We start from the raw sequence: 19,755 nt of genomic DNA on the forward strand, positions 1-19,755 counted from the left end.
CCAATCCACGTTCTTTGTAGGGTCCATGGGGCCTGCGGATGCTCATGGTAAGATTCCTTCTCTGGCCTGGAGAATCAGGAGGTTCTGAAGGAACTGGGCCTGGCAAAGGCAGGCTGTTCACATATCTCTCTTAGGAGTGGAAAGGATGTGGCCAAACCCAGGCATCTGCCTGGCCCCAGACTCCTTACTCCTACTCCCATGGCCCAGGACTCTCACCAGGATCACAGGATCCAGGGCCACAGCTGCTGATGTCATGGGCCCAAAGGAAACATTCACTTTGGCCTTCTTGGAGGAAGGAGTGCAGTTGGGGCAGGTTGTACCTGGGAGAACAGGTGTCTGTGCCCCATACCCTCCTACTGCCAGCCTGGCTAGTCACAGGTTTTGCTGAGCCTGGGTCTTAGGGGCCACCTCTAAGATTAGGCCACCCTTATATCCTGGCAGGACTACTGCATGAGCCCCCTTCACTGGTCTCTCTGCTTCTCACCCCTGTAGTCTGTTCTCCACCCAGTGGTCAGAAATCATGTTTCATACAACCTGGGGAAGATGAAGTCACTGCTCAAAACCCTGCACGACAATGGGACCTTTCCCTGACATGTTCAGAATGACAACAGTGGAGAACAGGCAATCTCTTTAGTGCTATAGGTGATTTAACTCACCTCATTATCATACCTACTCTAAAAGGTTGGTGTGAACATTAGCTGATTCAATCAATCTTAGAAATTGAGGTACAAAAAAGTTAAGTCCCTTGCCCAAGCTCACACAGTTATAAATGGCCAAGGCGGGGCATGAACTCCATCTACCAGTAAAACTCCTATGCCTCCAGGGCCCTCTGACTGCTTCTCCTACCTCACCTCTTCATTTGTCCCTCCTGTCTTCAAATACTGAGCTGTATTTGCCTCTTGGCAGCTCTTCCTGAAGGCCAAGATTGGAGCCTGACTGTTCCCTCTCTATGAATATTTGTGCCCCAACCCAGGTTACCTCCTCAGAGAGGCCTGTCCTGAGCATCCTAGCTCAGGTAGCAAACACCTTTCCCTCGGTCACAGTCTTTTCTTCATTGAACTTATTTCTCCCCAAAATGACAGGATCTGTTTCCTAGTTTGCAGTCTGCCTTCTCTGCATCAAAGCATAAAGTCCAAGGGGTTAGGGGCTTGTCCTGTGTCTACTGTGTTCCCGTAGACATGGTGTTCTTGATGTACAGTTGGTACTATTCCTGGCACTGGAAATACAGGTATGTAAGATGACCAAATTCCCTGGTCTTATGAACCTTAAATCTATGGTTGGGTGTTCAGAATTCTGGAACCCAGTAAGGATCTGGGAAGAACACTGGGATCTCTAGGGAGAATGTATGGCCACCTGGTGAAAGCTGGTCTCTTGGGCAGATGAGGCCTACCTCTCTATGTTCTATACGTGTCTGAGCTGATTCTGCAGCTGCTATATTGGGTCTCGAAGTCCATGCTGCTGTCTTTGCTGGGCCCCAGTTTGGGCCATTAGGAGAGCTTGATGTTAGGTGTCCCATGTGCTCTGCAGCACCTGTTCCACAGCCACCCAGCATTATATTGCCCCTCTTCCTGGCCTCAGCTGTCATCCTGAGCCTCAGTTTCTTGCTCCATCAGCTCCATGCTCTGGTGTAACTCTTGGATCTCCGTCTGCAGGCGGGCTGCAATGTGGCTTCTGGCTCCAACTTCTGACAGCCCTCGTAGGATCAGGTGTAGGGTCAGATGCTCGCTCTGACTGTGGCTTAGCCTGGCCTGACTACCTTTTGAAAGGCACCAGGCTCCTCAACTGCCAGGGATGAGGAGTTTTCCTGGCAGAAGTACTGGTGTACTCTTTGGCTCCCTCTTTCCTCCTGAGCTTGTTTCACATCCTCCCAGCTTGTTGTCTGTCTGTGCTAGTGATACATTTCCATCTCAGTGGTGATCTCTTTCTAACTCCTACATTGAGGTGTCCTGAGGTCTCCTCAAAGCCTCCCCCTGGATGTCATTTAGGTTCCTTGCACCAATTGGATCCCACCCTAGCCTTTTCATCTCTCCAAATCTGTCCCATTCCCCTTCTCCCCTCACTAGCTTTGATAGGGCATACCCCCAACTGTGCCATTACACCAGTTGATTTCTGGCTCCCCCTGGACTGATGGCCTAGGAATGCAGGGATTAGGGCTGTTTTGTAACCCTTTGACCCCAACATATCCAGCACCAAGCAGGGCCTAGAGCAAAAGATGTACAAGTTCTTTCTTGGGTGGAAGGGAATCTTATAGCATGGAATTTTCCCTTCTGGACTGTCCTGGTGGCCATACCTGAAGAAACCATGCCAGAGTTAGGATATGTGTGGGGCTTGCAGAGGGAAGGGCAGGAAGTGTAAGACTGTGGGACAAGACCAGATGGGACTGGAGAAGATAGGATGGGACAACATTGAGAAGCACTTACCACAATAAGTTTCCCCGGATCTTCTTGACACTGCTATAGTCGAGAAGTGGAGGAAGAGGAGTTACTGTGAGACTTGCCTGTGCCCTCTTCCTGGCACCCTCCCCTGATCCCACTGGCTCACCTCTGACTATGCACATGCTGCAAGATGTAGGCCCAGATATCAGCCCCCTTTCCCAGACACAGCCTGTGGGGACAGGGTGTAAGTTTTTGTCTAGGGCACTACACAGATGAAGGAAGCTCATTCCTAGGGTGATGATGGTAGGGAGTGTTTGCTAAGGAGTTCTCACTTCTGGGAGAATGAAGGCCCCTCTTAGTCACAGAAAGGGTGAGTTTCTACAAAAAATGGGGGCATCCTCATTCCAAGTGGGGTGCCCATTTCTCCAGTTACTTCCAGAGGTTGGGTGAGAGGTGGTTTGCACGGGGAAGTGCTCTCAGACAGGACCCTCACTCCTACAGATTCAGTCTCCAATGTGGTGGTTATTACTAAGGGGTGGGGTGGGAGTGTGGGGTCGCTGTCAGGGTTTGTCCCTCAAATCTGGGATGCTCTTCTTGAACTTAATACTGCCAAGGTGGGGAGGCCTCAGTGATCTGTGGGGTTCTCGCTGTCGGGGACCCCTGGCCCCCCTGACTCACCTTTGCACCGTGGACTCTGGGCCCGGGACGCCGTGGGCACCCGCATCTCTTGGCTGCTCCGCAATGCAGTTCCCGCCCTTCCTGCACTAGCTTCACGAGGCACCCTTTCAAGTGTGGCGCCCTCCTCTGACATCACGAGTGCATCATTCACGTAGCCGATAGTGTGTTGATATGTGTGTTGACACACACACAAGGTACTGCTCAGCCTCAGGAGAGAAGGAACCTTGCCCACCTTACCCCATCGATGAATCCCAGGGCAGAATATGATATAAGCTAGTCACAAAAAAGACAAATATTGTGTATTTCCAATTTTACGGGGCACCAGGAGTAGTCAGAGTCCTAGAGATGGATTGCAGAATGGTGCCTGTCTGGGCCTGGGGTGTGATGGGGAGCCGCTTCAGAAAACGCTCTAAGTGAGAATTCAAATCAATGAGAGCTTTATTTACCTGGCCAGGGACTGTCACCCACCTGTAGAGACTGAAGCTCTGAGGGAGAACAGCAATTTCCTGGCCTGTATCCTGGAAACTTAAAGCCGAAAAACTTAAAGCCAAAAAACACAACCACAGGGGCTTTCCTTAGCGTCACATAAGCAAGCCAGTCGTAGAAGCTAAGACAGCACTTAGCACAGCAACTCACAATTGCACCTTGGGTTTGAGCAGGTGTTAGACAACTGTATCCTGAGTTCAAGCAGGTGGTTAGTGGGGGCTAGAATCTACTTCAAAGTCTTGGGTCATCAAGACCACCATATCCTGGGTTGAGTACATTTTGTGGGGTACAAAGTACAGAAAACAATGTAAGAAAACAGCTTTCATTTCAGTTTCTCAGAAACAGCTCTTGTAACATTTTTTTTTAATAGAAGGAAGCAAAGTCTTGGGCCTGTCTACGACAGTTCTTGCTTTATAATTGTCTTATGTCACTTATCAAAATCTTATATCAATAATCTGTATTTTTTTACTAATATCTATAATCCATAACTTACATTCTTATTGATTGTATTTATCAGTTCACACCACAACAAGGGATGGGGAAACAGGGACTAGTTCTTTAACAGGTATAGTGTTTCAGTTTTAAAAGATGAAAATGGATATGGGAACTGGTTGCATAACAATATTATGTATTTAACACTGTGCAGAAAATATGGCTTCTTCTAGTCTATAGAACCCATTTCTAATTCTGGAATTGTGTCCCCAGGCTTAAGACAGATTCTCTGGACCCAGTTATATTCTCCTCAAATCCGTAAGGTGAAGTGGTAAACTCCAGTACTTCAGATTATTGTCTGTATTGTAGGTAGGGCCTTTAAAGAGGTAATTCAGTCAGAGTAGAGTTTTTAGTATTTGCTTTAATCAATTTTACTTGTATCTTTATAAGAACATTAAGACATAAATGAAACAGAGGGATGACTGTGTAGGGACACAGCAAGATGGTAGCCATCTGCATACCAAGGCGATGGGCATTAGAAGAAAACAGACTTGCTGACACCTGGATCTTGGACTGCCAGACTCTATAATGGTAAGAAATTTAAGTTCTGTGTTTTAAGCTACTAAGTCTGTGATGTTTTGTGATGTGAGCTCCTGCAAAATGAACAGTGTATCTGTTCCTGAATGATTTCTGGACACCTATTCAGCTGCTGCAGAGCCCTCAGGGCGAACTGGAGCAGAAAATCACCATCCACACAGCAGGGAAATAAGACACATCAGAAACAGTGACCCAGACCCGCAATTTCCTGCTTCAACAGTGCTTGGATGGAACCCGTTGCTCGACCCTCACCCCGGCCGGCTGCTCACAGCCAGCAGCCCTTCGCCGCCTCTTCACAGCTCCCTCGGACCGCCCCAGGCCTCCGCCACGGCTCCAGCACTGCGCCTCTCCTCCCCCATGACTATCATGTTCCCCTCGAAGGTGCGCCAGCACTACCACCAGGACTCGAAGGCCGCCATCAACCACCAGCTCAAACTGGAGCTCTAGGCCTCCTATGTCTACCTGTCCATGTCTTACTACCTTGACCGTGATGATGTGGCTTTGAAGAACTTTGCCAAATATTTTCTGCACCAATCTCATGAGGAGAGGGAACATGCCGAGAAACTGATGAAGCTGCAGAACCAACGAGGTGGCCAAATCTTCCTTCAGGATATCAAGAAACCAGACCGAGATGACTGGGAGAGTGGGCTCAATGCAATGGAATGTGCTTTGCACTTGGAGAAAAGTGTGAACCAGTCACTTCTGGAACTGCACATACTGGCCACTGACAAAAATGACCCCCACTCGTGTGACTTCATTGAGACTCTTTACCTGAATGAGCAGGTGAAATCCACCAAAGAACTGGGTGACCATGAAACCAACTTGCACAAGATGAGAGCCCCAGAATCTGGCACGGCAGAGTATCTCTTTGATAAGCACCCCTGGGAGAAAGTGATAAGGAGAGCTAAACCTTAAGCTGACTTACCCATAGCCATGGAAGTGACTTCCCTGGTCACCAAGGCAGTGCATGCATGTTGGGGTTACCTTTACCTTTTCTATAAGTTGTACGAAAACATCCACTTATGTTCTTTAATTTGTACCATTTCTTCAAATAAAGAAATTTGGTACCCCCCCTCCCCCCAAAAAAAACAGTGACCCACAACTTGCCCACCCTTCTAGTTGGACAGCCCTGTGAGAAGGGACTTCCTGCTACTAAGCTTGGGGAATTTCTTATTAACTTTTGATAATAAACACTTGATTAGCCTTTAGACCTGCCAGCAATTGTCACAAAGAGCCATTTCATGCCTCCCTGTCTTTCAAGGACACCCTGAACCCATCACCTCACAGTGACCTCATGCAAACTTTCCCTTTATGACAATATGTCCACCAAGGCCAGCTAATTCCCTCTGTCTGGCCAACACTTTTCACACTAACACCCCTGCAGATGAAAGCATCATCCCCAAACACACATGAAAGACATGTGTGCCCTATGACACAACCCCAGACCCATTTATAAGATCTCCTTGGCATGGACAAGCATTTACAAATCTGCAATTACTTAGGTTCCTGTGATCCTCCCCCTGACCACCCAGTATACCCTCAATGATCCACTCTGACAACCCCAGCTGGTCCTATCTGGTCTGCATTTTGCCTTAGAAAGGTCCCTGATGACCCTCAGTGAGCCACTTTAACAGCCCATCTGCCCTGATGTAGCCAGTGTTTGCTGATGGGGTTTTGTCTGTCCTGACATGGCTTCTCTGTCTCAATCTGACCCCTTCACCCACTAAACTTCACCATTCCTTCATAATAACCCCCAATGCTCTGACATTCCCCATCACATACTTCCTTGTCTTCCTCAGTGTGATGGAATAATCTCCTCATCATTTTGTCGGAATGCCTGTCTGCTCTGGTCAAGTGTTATTTCTTCCCTTGAACTGTGCTTGTGCTGGTACTCTATGATCGACAGAACCCATTATCTTTGTACCCTCTTTACCCATGACACCCTGTCTCTCCATTAGGCCCTCACCTCTGTCTCTTTCTTCTTGTCCAGTGATGGTGCACAACAGGGGATAAAACTCATCTCCCAAGGGAGTTTCTGCCCTCTCAACTCTTGGACCAGGTCCCTACCAAGTGTCCTTACTGGTTGGACACTTTGGTGGTATCTCTTCACTGCAAAGAACTTATATCCAAATATCAAAATATCTTAAAACTCAAACAGTAAGCAAAGAAACAACTCAATTAAAAAATGAGAAGATATGAACATGTACTTTACCAAAGAAGATACACATAAGGCAAGTGAATTTATGAAAAGACTCATGTCATCTGTGAATTACTAATTAAGACAACAATGGTATATCACTAATTATTTTAGATTTCAACTATTCTAATTAGAATAGTTGAAATCTAAAATAGTGACAACACCAAATGCTGTTTGGAATGTGGAATAACATTCAATGGTAGTGGAGATGCCAAATGACATGGCTGCTTACAGGAGGGTTTGGAAATTAATTGTAGAACTAAACAGTTTTACCACACAATCCAAGATCTCACTCATTATCCAATTAAGAACTTTATTTGAAAAAAAGAAAAAACAGTTCTCTAGGTAAACATTCTGCTTTTGAAGGATATTAGTCATACATTATGAAGTGGCATACTTATGTTTCCTTTTTGGTTCATTACCAGCATGTTGGTGAGTTTTGACAGAGCATAACACTAATTTATAGAGAAACTTTTTATTATTTATTCTTTTGTGATGCTGGGAATTAAACCAGCTTGCTAGGCAAGTGCTCATCCACTGAGCTACATCCCAAGCTCAACAAACTATTTTTTAAACAAACTGGCTATATGTATTATATTTCATGTGTTATATGAGTGCATGTTTAAATTTACTTGATGGGAGAGAATGTGGTCATAGTAGACTCTTGTCATCCTTAGTGGCCTACTATCTGATTTTCCCCCCTATGCCTGGGAGGCCTTCATCTACTAAGAGAAAGTCCTCCTCATACTGTTAAATAGTTGATAGTTAAATGCCCTTTCAGCTTTCCATATACCTAGGGCCCTAGCCCAGCCTATCTGCTCTAGTCTGGTTGTTCTGATATCTGATTCACTTATATGCTTTTCTTGTAGTTGTACCCATTTTATAGTAAGGTTGTTAAATATCTCTTAAATTACCAAAATATAATTGCAGATGAGAGAGCAAGGGTTGTATAATAAAAACTGATTAAAAAATTAACAGTAACTTCCATGTCTGGTCATAATGGAATACCAGGGATCAAATTAAATCATCTGAACAAATTTGAAATGTATGGAACAACAGTGTTAAAGACTATGGATGGTAGGTAGTCAAGGACAGTGTCTCCTAAGAAGGGAAGTGGACAGGTGTAAGTTTCTAGGCTTCAGATAACACATAAAACTCCTCCAATTGAAACATTGAGAAGAAAAGATTGAAAAAGAACAATGAGAGGAAATGGCTCATGAAGGGTGCTGAGGAAGCAGGGACTTTGCAAGGAGCAGGGACTGAGTAGAGCCCACATTTTCCTCAAATTGAGGAAATGGAATTAGGAGTGCAGAGAAGTAGGATAGCTTGAGTTCACAGGGTGTGGTCCTGGAGAGGAGAAAACAGGCCAGGAAGAGAACTTCAGAGGTCTTCACAGGATTTCCCACCAGTATTCAGCAAAGATGTAATGATACATACATGCGGGGGAGAAAACTGACTGTGGGTAGAGGAAGAGACATCTGAAAATGGTTAATGGAACAACCTGCCAAGCTCATAGTGAGTCAAGCAACACAGATAATTTCATCTTCCAAACTGGAAAACCTTATTGGTTAGGAGGAGATTCTTCCTTCAGTAGCAGGGAAAGATTAACTCTAGTCTAAATCCTTCTTTGACAGTGACTAAAGAAGCTTAAAAGCAAGACCTTGAAGGATCATGCTATTACTTAACTTCATTCCAGAAAAATTTCAAGAATATTCATGGAACTATGAAGGCTCCAGAACCTAACAGTGTAAAATTAACAATATGTGTCATCAGAACTGGGATGAGGCTCAGTGGTAGAACATTTGCCTGGCATGTGGGAAGTCCTGATAAATCCCCAGGCACCACAAAAAAAATGGCATCAGTAAAAAAATTATAAGTTATATATAAAGTAGGGAAATATGGCTCATAATGATGAAAAAAAATCAATAAATCAAAACTGAGCCAGATTGAACACAGATGATAGAATTGATAGGCAGAATTATTAAAACAGCTCTTATAACTCTGTTCCACAAGAACAAAGTACTAGAGAATATTAAACTATTATGTAGAGGCATGAAAGAAAAAATACATATATATCTCACAATTGAACTTCTGGAGGTGAAAACTCAAAAGTCTGAAATGAAAAACAGAATGGATAAGAATAAGATTCTTGCGGAAGAAAACATTAATGAACTTGAAGACCTACTTGTTATTCATTTTTTTCTTGTTATTCATTTTTTCTTTTCATCCCTGTGATAAAAATACCTAATAAGAACAAATTGAAGGAGGGAAAGTTTTTTTTTCTTTCTCATGGTTTCAGAGGTCTCAGTCTATGTAAAAGGAAAGTGGGGAACCAAGAGATGAGTGACTGAGAAATGAAAGACAGACACCAGGCAGAGATATACAGGAGAGTTTATTGTCAGAGCTGACAAATAAAGGCACATCGTTTCATAGAAGGAAAGAGGCAAAACAGGCTTGGGGTTTGGGACTTTTATGGAGAAGCCTCAGGGATTAGATCTGGAAGGGTCCTAATGCAGGTGGTTAAGGGTGGGGTTAGTATGAGGGAGTGGTGAGCCTTTCTCAGAAACGCCCTTGGGCAGGAAAGTGAAACTTTTCTTAAAATGGCCATCAGGATGCTAAGCAAGGACATTACATGATGGGCAGCTGGCTCATGAAGGGTGCTGAGGAAGAAACTGCTCAGTTTATGAAGGTCAGGGAGGAAAGAAAGAGTGAGTACATGTGCCAATGGTGCCAGACAAGGTGGATTCTCCAGTGACATATCTCCTCCAGTCATGCCCACCTGTCTACAGGTACCATCAAGTAGTGCATTGAAATTATTACTTCAAATGAATTAATCCATGGAGGAGGTTCCAGCCCTCAGAATCCTCTCTCTCACCTCTGAACGCTGCTGCTTTGCCTAACACATGAGCATTTCAGAGGACCATTCCTAGATCCAAACTGTAACAACACATAAAAACGCCTCCAATTGAAACATTGAGAAGAAAAGATTGAAAAAGAACAATGAGAGGAAAAGATTGAAAAAAGTATCAGCGAACTGTGGGAGAACTTCCACCTGCCTAATACACATGTAATTGGAATCCCCAAAGGAGAAGGGAACACAGAAAGATATTAGGAGAAATATTGACTCAGAATATTCCAGATAAGATGCAAGTTACAACCCTTCCAAATCCAAGTATCCCAATGAATCCCATGCCCAAGAGAAACAGTTCACTACATATGGTGATCAAATTCTCAAAACCAGGGACAAGAAGAAAATCTTAAGAGCAGCCAGACGGAAAAGGCCATTTACAAGAGACAATGATAGCACATTTTTAATTGGAAGCAAGGCAAAGAAGAAAGCAGTGGAGCACATCTTGAAAGTACTGGAAGAACTAAAAAATCAACTTTGCAAAAATATCTTCCAAAAATGAGGAAATAATAGACACTTTCATACATATAAACCCTGAAAGAATTTGTTATCAATATTACAGGTGCTGCATGATGAAAAAATATTTCAAATATTTCTCCAAGTAGGAGGAAAAAGATGTCAGATTTGAATCTGTAAAAGGTAATGAAGACCACTAGAATGGGAATGAGTATATCCACATTTTAAATTATTAAAATATTTTTAAAGTTTAATGATCAGTTTAAAGAAGAAAATTGTGGGGCTGGGGTTATGGCTCATTGGTGGACGCTCACCTAACACATGCAAGGTGCTGGGTTTGATCTTCAGAACCATATAAAAATAAATAAAATAAAGGTATTGTGTTCAACTACAACTAAAACAATTTTTAAAAAAATGTAGTATGACATATACTATACATAGATGAAAATGTGTGAAACAATAGCACAAAGGCTGAGAGTGGAAAAAATGGAAATATATTCTATAAGGTTCCTATACTATTGACAGGGAAATATGAAGGTTTCTGAGAAACTTTGGTCTGATCCAGTTTTCTTCCTTTCTAGCCTTTCCTTCTCAAGAATAATTGTAGCATGTGTTTCAATTGTACCATCCTAACAGGAGGAGGAACTAACCAGAGAGACTGTGCTTCTTTCTATCACCTCTTAGGAGCAGGGTGTTCTTCAGGGCTTTATCCCCTTGAGTCATGCGCCCCCTGTTATAAAAGCTGGAATCAGAGGCTTTCTGGGCTTCCTCCTCGATGGTGCAATTGGGGCACACAGTATGTCTACTTCATGTAACCCGTGTGTGGCAGTGTCTGTCTCACCAGACACAGGCAAGAGTTTAACCAGTGCACAGTGATTGTGCTTTCCAGCTCTATATGAAGTGTCACAAAATTAGTTGAAAGAAAACTGATAATTTCAAGAGTTATATTATAAACCCTAAAATAGCCACGAAGATGATAAAACATTTAGTCAATAAGCCAATAGAGGAGGAAGAAAAAGGAAATAAAAATATTTAATCGAAAAGGAGATAGAAAAAGAGGTAAAAGAGAACTAGATAGAACATATAAACATAGTATATTTAAGTTGGAGCATAACATGAACTTACATTAAATGTACATGCCCTAAATACTCTGATTAGAAGACAGAAATATTCTGATGAAAAATTACAAAGTAAAAACCCAAGTATATGCTATCCGCTATGAGAAACTCATGTTAAATGATAGAAACACAAGGAGTTTAAAAGTAGAAAGATGGAAAAAGATACACAATTTCTTTGGTAGAATAGAATTACTATTTGATCTAGCAATCCTACCTTTGGGGATATAAAAAACATATATATATATATATATATATATAGTCTCTAAGAGATATTTGCAAATACCTATTCATTGCAGCTTAATACAAGGCCAGTAGGTAGAAGCAACCACATGTCTATTTTTGTATGAATGGATAAACAACATGTGATATGGCTTAATGGGTTCAATTCCTGCTATCCAAATATTAATAAATAAATAAAAAGAACAATCAAAGTGTAGAACATTCTTATTACTCTCAAAAGAAATTCTCTGAAAAGAAATACTGAACCTTTTACCTTACTCTCTCCTCCTAACCAAGCCCTAATCTCATTAGCTTTTGATGTTAAACTCTTGCTTAGCCTTTACAAAATCCTAACAAACCTGCCAGCAGTTGTCACAAAGAGCCATTTCATGCTTCCCTGTCTTTCAAGGACACCCTGAACCCATCACCTCACAGTGACCTCATGCAAACTTTCCCTTTATGACAATATGTCCACCAAGGCCAGCTAACTCCCTCTGTCTGGCCAACACTTTTCACACTAACTCCCCTGCAGATGAAAGCATCATCCCCAAACACACATGAAAGACATGTGTGCCCCATGACACAACCCCAGACCCATTCATAAGATCTCCTTGGCATGGACAAACATTTATAAATCTGCAATTACTTAGGTTCCTGTGATCCTCCCCCTGACAACCCAGTATACCCTCAGTGATCCACTCTGACAACCCCAGCTGGTCCTATCTGGTCTGCATTTTGCTTAAAAAGGTCCTGACAACCCTTAGTGAGCCACTTTAACAGCCCACCTGCCCTGATGTAGCCAGTGTTTGCTGATGTGGTTTTGTCTGTCCTGACATGGCTCCTCTGTCTCAATCTGACCCCTTCACCCAATCTGTGAGCAGTATGTCTACTTCATGTAACCCGTGTGTGGCATTGTCTGTCTCACCAGGCACAGGCAAGAGTTTAACCAGTGCACAGTTCACCCATTACAACTTTACCATTCTTCCATATTAACCCCAATGTTCTGGACATTCTCCATCACATCCTTCCTTGCCCTCCTCAGTGTGATGGAATCATCTCCTCACCGTCTTGTCAGAATGCCTGTCTACTCTGGTCAAGTGTTATTTCTTCCCTTGAACTGTGCTTGTCCCAGTGTACTCTGAGCAACAGAGCCAATTATCTCTGTACCCCCTTTACGCATGACACCCTGTCTCTCCATTAGGCTCTCACCTCTGTCCCTTTCTTCCTGTCTAGTTATGTACAACAGGGGATAAAACTCATCTCCCAGGGAGCTCCTGTCCTCCCAACTCCTGTAACAAGTCTCTACCCATCATCCTTATTGGTTGGACACTACTGGAGTGTGTGACTCTTTGCTGCAAGGCCTTAGCTTTTTTCTTGGTCTCCCACAAGAATATCCAGAATCCAGGAAGAACTGTGGGTTCCAGGTAGATAGTGTCAGACTTAAGTCAAAATAGGATACCCAATTGGTGCCTGCTCAAGAATCTGGTGTCAAAATTTGCTGGTTGATATGTGGAGCAAACTCCCCACATATCTGAGTGAGACTGTTTGAGTAGTGAGCAGGAGTAGGAAGGACACTTTTTTTCCTGATTGCAAATCATTTGCCCCTCCAGACACTGAGGAGCAAGTGTCCTATTCAGCCCAAGTAGATATATACAGCCAAGGTGTTATAGTTTAGATATGAGGTGTCCATCCAGAAAGCTCATGTTAGACACTGCAAGAATGTTTAGATGTGAAATGACGGGGTTATGAGAGCCTTAAACTAATCTGTGTGCCACTCCACTTGAATGGATTAACTAGGTGGTAACTGTAGACAGGCAGATTTCTGGGGTCCCTCGGGGACAGAGCCTCTCTTTGCCATGTCCTTAATGCCATGTCCTGAGCTGCTTTCTGCGATCCCACTCTTCCACTGTGGTGTTCTCTCTCCTCTTGGGTCCAAGCGGTAGGATCTGCTTTCTATGGACTGAGACCTCTAAAACTGTGAACCCCAAATAAACTTTTCTTTCTCTATATTGTTTTTGTCAATTCTTTTGGTCACAATGATGAAAAAACTGGCTAAAACACAAGGTTAAGTTGCACTGTTGTATGTATTTGCTGACTTGCTTATGAGGAGAGAAGGCGTTCACTTCATAAATGATAGGAGTAATAACGCGTGTAGTGGGACCAGGCCGAAAATAATGCCAGCGATGGCCCAGCAGTATGCTCTTGCAGAGGCATCGGCTGCCTCGTCATATTGTTGATTTTGATTGTAGCGCATTGTCTGAGTTCAGGGGAGAGCAAACAGGAAAAGATGAGCTTAAAGCGTTATTGGATAGGGGTGAGCTATGGGAGTATAAGGACCAGTATGGGGATCTGAACCTATAGGAGGTGCCATAGCTCAGGTTCCCAGCGCAAGAGGAAGGAGGAGGAAGAAGCTGAGTCAGGGTCAGGGCCAGGAGGCGGGGTGGGGGGGGTGGTGGGAGTTGGCATCATGCAGATTCCCACCTTGAGAGAATAGTTTAAGGATAGAAAGCCTACAGGACAGCATATAATGATAGACAAGAGTGCTAAGAAACAGTAGTCATCGGATGGATCATTTTCTTGGTTTTCAGAGATCTCATCATCAACCATTTATTCAGCCACCTGGGGACAGAGAGTGGGTTGGGTGAGTATGGCTTCTGGACTCTGCCACTCCTTCCCATTCCCTCCCTTTTTACCCTAATGCATTTCTCCTTGGTTCCTATAAAACCTTTAAAATTCTCATTGATTCCCTATAACTCCCACTATGTCCCCTCTAACCTCTCTCTATGCTTGTTTAAAACTTTCATGGCCATTAGAACTCCCCACCTTCTGGGCCCTATTATTCTCTCTCCCTGTAACCTATTTTCCTGGGTTCTAAGACTTCCTCCATGTCCGATACAATCGCTTTGAAGATTCCCTTCATTGTTTCTCATTTGGTGCCTTCTACTGTGGCCCATCCCAAATCCTTGCCTCTAATGAGTCTTAACTCCCCTAAGCTTCAACTGATCCCTTACAGCATTTTATTCCTGTAAGGCTGCCATCCTCAAAGCAGCCTCCTCTTTTCCTCTGCAAAACCCCCATGTATAAGATTCTCACAATATAACATTTAATCTGTAAAGCCTTCTTTATAATTATTTGTTCCTTTCTAAACTTCTCACTATATAAAACTTCTAATTCCACAATAACTCTCTCACTGATCCTTTTACAATATCTCTCACTCTTACAATATCCATCCTTATGAATTCTTCATGATCCTACCCTAACCCTTTACTATTTATTCTCTCATAAACTCTTTGGTTTTTCCACTCAACCTTTAAGTTGACTGCTCTAAGATTTTCCTTGATCACCTGTAAACCCTAACTCCTTTCCCATTTTTATCTGTAGTCTCTTTTCTGACCCTTATACATTCATGCCCTGTTTCCCTCTAACAACTTCTTTCTACCCCCAACCAACTTCCTGATTCTTTCAACTTTCTCTATTCACTTTGAACAGACTCCCTGTTCTCCTAAATCTCTCCCCTCTCCAAACACTTCTCTATCCATATGTAACAAACTCCTGTCCCCATCATTCCCTGATACCCCTCCTCCTTATCCTCTCTGCTCACCTTAAACATGACCAATAGGGCAGCTGGATCTGGCATTACTAGGACTACCCAGAAGCTTGCAAGAGTCACCAGAAATTGCCATGGAGACCAGACAGGCCCCGCCTCCTATCTATTGGTTGATTGTAGATGCTCAAACCCAGCTGCTGATTGGTGTAATGCTACTCTCTCAGATGATAGGTGTATCCTTGTTTATCCTTGGTTTCACCTTCAAAAGGAACCTGTAAATAGACTCTATCTTCTTGAACTTTTTATTTTTTTATTTTTATTTTTAGTTGTAGATGGACAAATGCCTTTATTTTATTTCATTTTTTAATGTAGTGCTGAGGATCATTTTACTTGAGTTTTTATTGTTTTTTTTTTTTAAATATATTTTGGGTACAAACCTAGTTAGATGATATGCTAATGTTTTCTTCTGGTCTGTAGCTTCTTCTTTTCTTTGCTAACCATAAAATCTGTAGAGCTAAAAGTTTTTAATTTTGATGAAGTCCATTTTTTTTTCTTTTATAGATGTGTTTTTGGTATTGTGTTTAAGAACTGTGCTTAACCCAGGATCAGAAAGATTTTCTCCTGTTTTCATCTAAAAGTTTAACAGTTTTCCATGTTATATTCAGATCCATGATTCCATTTTGAGAGAATGATTGTATTAGATGTGATGTTTAGACTGAGACTATTATTAGTTTTTTTGCATATCAATGTTCAGTTACTCCAATACCAATTAAATGATGATGCTTTCCTTGATAAATTGTCTTTGTACTTCTCTTGAAACTAAATTGACTATATTTATGTGGCTCTATTTCTGCACTCATTCTGGTGTGTTGTGTTTTTATCATTAGCCACTGTCTTATTAGTAGCTTTGTGGTTAATTCTTAAAATTGGGTATTTTGAGTACTCCAGCTTTATTCTTTTTCAGAAAGTTTTGATAATACTTATATAGATCTACAAATAATTTATAAATAGTCTAATTTAATTCATATTAAAATCCTATAAATTTTTAGGATTTTAATATGAATTAAATTAGACTATTTGGGGAGATGTTGAGGCTTCAAATATATGAACATGATAAGTCCATTTATTTAGGTATTTTAAAATTTCTTTAATCAGCAGTAGTAGTTTTAAACATACATTTTGTATACATGATATTTTTAGGTACATACACAAATATTTGACTTTGGGGGAAGCTAATGAAAATATTATTATTTAAAAATTTAATATTAAATATGTAATTTAAATATTAGAATTTAAAATTATAATTTTAAAATTTTAGATTTTTTTTGTGTTGATATCACATCATACAATCTTGCTAAACTCATTAACTCTAGAAGTGTTTTTATTTTTTTAAATTTTAATTTGTTATAAATGACAGCAGAATGCACTACAATTCATATTACACATATAGAAAGCACAATTTTTCATATTTCTGGTTGTACACAAAGTAGAGTCACACTATTTGTGTCTTTATTCATGTACTTAGGGTAATGATGTCCGCGTCATTCCTCCATCTTTCCTATCCCCATGCCCCCCTCCCTTCCCCTCCCTCGGCTTTGCCCTGTCTAGAGTTCATCTAATCCTCCCATGCTCCTGCCCCACCACAATATGAATCAGCCTCCTTAAATCAGAAAAAAACATTCAGCATTTGGCTTTTTGGGATAGTCTAACTTCACTTAACATTTTATTCTCCAACTCCATCCATTTACCTGAAAATGCCATGATTTTATTCTCTTTTAATGCTGAGTAATATTCCATTGTGTGTTGTATTCCTAACGACTAAAACACTCAGGGTCACTCCAGGTGAACTGGGCTGCATGAAATAACCAACAAGAGACAGAGACACCTTTTTCTTTGAGGTCCTGTGACAGCTTCTCTGACCTTAAGGGTCTGCAGAAAGACAGCAAGCGAGCACGTGCTGAACCCTTTTATTGAGGAGAAGCTATTCAAATGAGGCAGGGGGGTCGGGTTTCAGGGGATTGAGTCTAGCTTTGTGATGTCTGCTGTCAGCAGGTTGACTGCCATCTAGGAAGGCCACACCCAAAGGCAGAGCAAGAGCAGGGGACACACAATGGGTGTTTCCATGGAACATTCTACCCCAAACAGGACATAGGGGTAATATCACAAAGGAACAGGTGAGCGTAGCTCAATCCATGGGGCGACACACCTACGTCTGAAGATGCCAAACTTCCGGAACCAGGGCAATGTCCAGGTCACTACGAGATGTAGTGACAATCAACTCCAGGATGGAAGATGTGAATCATTCAGAGTGGCTTCCCACAATTGTATTTATATACCGCATTTTCTTTATTCAATTGTCTATTAAAAGGCATCTAGGTTGGTTCCATAGTTTGGCTATTGTGAATTGTGCTGCTATAAACATTGATGTGGCTGTGCCACTGTAGTATGCTGTTTTTAATATATATATATTTATATATATACACACTAGATATTAGTGCTCCAACTGATATGTGTGTGATAAAAATTTGTTCCCCAAATGTAATCTCTCTGTTCACCTCACTGATTGTTTCTTTTGCTGAGAAGAAGCTTTTTAGTTTGAATCCATCCCATTTATTGATTCTTTTTTTTTAATTTTGTTTTTAATGTTTATTTTTTAGTTTTCGGCGGACACAACATCTTTGTTTGTATGTGGTGCTGAGGATCGAACCCGGGCCGCACGCATGCCAGGCAAGCGCGCTACGGCTTGAGCCACATCCCCAGCCCCCCATTTATTGATTCTTGATTTTAATTCTTGCGCTACAGGAGTCTTTTAAGGAAGTCAGGGCCTAATCTGACATGGTGGAGACTTGGGCTTACTTTATCTTCTAAAAGGCACAGGGTCTCTGGTTTTTCTTAGGTCCTTGATCCACTTTGAGTTGAGTTTTGTGCATGGTAAGAGGGGCTTACTTTCATTTTGTTGTATATGGATTTCCAGTTTTCCCAGCACTGTTTGTTGAAAAGGCTATCTTTTCTCTAATGTATGTTTTTGGTGCCTTTGTCTAATATAAGGTAACTGTAATTATGTGGGTTAGTCTCTGCGTCCTCTGTTCTGGGCCATTGGTCTACCAGTCTATTTTGGTGCCAATACCATGCTGTTTTTGTTAATATTTCTCTGTAGTATAGTTTAAGGTCCGGTATAGTGATGCCACCTGCTTCACTCCTCTTGCTAAGAATTGCTTTAGCTATTCTGGGTCTCTTATTTTTCCAGATGAATTCCATGACTGCTTTTTAAAATTTCTATGAGGAATGTTATTGGGATTTTAATTGGAATTGCATTAAATCTGCATAGTGCTTTTGGTAGTATGGCCATTTTGACAATATTGATTCTGCCTATCCAAGAGCAATGTAGATCTTTCCATCTTCTAAGGTCTTCTTTAATTTCTTTCTTTAGCATTCTGTACTTTTTGTTGTAGAAGTCTTTCACCTTTGATTGTATATTAAGTTGTATAAGATTGTATATTAAGTTTGATTGTAGATTAAGTTGATTCCCAAGTATTTAATTTATTTTATTCGAGGCTATTGTAAATGGGGTAGTTTTCCTCGTTTCCCTTTCAGAGGATTTGTCACTGATATGCCTTTGATTTACGGGTGTTGATTTTATATCCTGCTATTTTGCTGAATTCATTTACTAGTTCTAGAAGTTTTCTGGTGGAATTTTTTTGGGTCTTCTAGGTATAGAATCATATCATTAGCAAATAGTGCTAATTTGAGTTCTTTTTTCCTATCCATATGCCTTTAATTCTTTCATCTGTCTAATTTCTATGGTCAGTGTTTCAAGAACTATGTTAAATAGAAGTAGTAAAAGAGGGCATCTCTGTCTTTTCCCAGTTTTCAGAGGGAATGCTTCCAATTTTTTTCCATTTAGAATGATGTTGGCCTGGGGCTTAGCACAGATAGCTTTTATGATGTTGAGATATATTCCTGTTATCCCTAGTTTTTTCTAGTGTTTTGAACATGAAGCAGTGCTGCATTTTGTCGAATGCTTTGTCTGCATCTATTGAGATGATCATATGGTTCTTTTTTTTTTTTTTAAAGAATTTTTTTTTTAATATTTATTTTTAATTCTCAGCGGACACAACATCTTTGTTGGTATGTGGTGCTGAGGATCGAACCCGGGCCGCACGCATGCTGGGCGAGCGCGCTACTGCTCGAGCCACATCCCCAGCCCATGGTTCTTATATTTAAGTCTATTGATATGATAAATTACATTTATTGATTTCCATATGTTGAACCAACCTTGCATCACTGGGACAAACTCCACTTGATTGTGGTTTACTATCTTTTTGATATGTTTTCATATTTGATTTGCCAGAATTTTATTGAGAATTTTTGCATCTATGTTCATTAGAGATATTGGTCTGAAGTTTTCTTTTTTTGATGTGTCTTTGCCTGGTTTTAGAATCAGGGTGATATTGGCCTCATAGAATGAGCTTGGAAATGCTCCCTCTTTTTCTATGTCATAAAATAATTTGAAGAGTATTTGTATTAGTTCTTCTTTAAAGGTCTTGTAGAACTCAGCTGTGTATCCATCTGGTCCTGGGCTTTTCATGGTTAGTAGGCTTCTGATGGCATCTTCTATTTAATCACTTGAAATTGATCTGTTTGAATTTGTCGATGCCTTTGATATTTTCTATTTTATTAGAGTACAAGTTTTCAAAATAATTTCTAATTGTCTTTTGTATTTCTGGAGTGTCTGTTGTGTT

The 19,755-nt window shown here is 41.4% G+C and overlaps 1 protein-coding gene and 1 pseudogene across 1 annotated transcript in view; one reads left to right on the top strand and one right to left on the bottom strand.

The window, feature by feature from the left end:
* LOC107151846 (HAUS augmin-like complex subunit 5) overlaps nt 1–3,186 on the bottom strand; it is an 18,590-nt gene extending 15,404 nt beyond the window's left edge. The window contains exons 1-4 of the mRNA XM_048791262.1: nt 3,054–3,186; nt 2,809–2,903; nt 2,542–2,639; nt 2,421–2,453 (exon numbers count right to left, since the gene is read on the bottom strand). Of these exons, the coding sequence (XP_048647219.1) occupies nt 2,421–2,453; nt 2,542–2,639; nt 2,809–2,903; nt 3,054–3,186 (359 nt within the window). The remainder of the gene's footprint in view (nt 1–2,420; nt 2,454–2,541; nt 2,640–2,808; nt 2,904–3,053) is intronic.
* Nucleotides 3,187–4,683: 1,497 nt separating this feature from the next.
* LOC107151814 lies at nt 4,684–5,611 on the top strand (annotated as a pseudogene).
* The last annotated feature ends 14,144 nt before the right edge of the window (nt 5,612–19,755 follow it).

This window comes from Marmota marmota, unplaced genomic scaffold, assembly GCF_001458135.2.
Source record: "Marmota marmota marmota unplaced genomic scaffold, marMar, whole genome shotgun sequence".
Taxonomy (NCBI): Eukaryota; Metazoa; Chordata; class Mammalia; order Rodentia; family Sciuridae; genus Marmota; species Marmota marmota.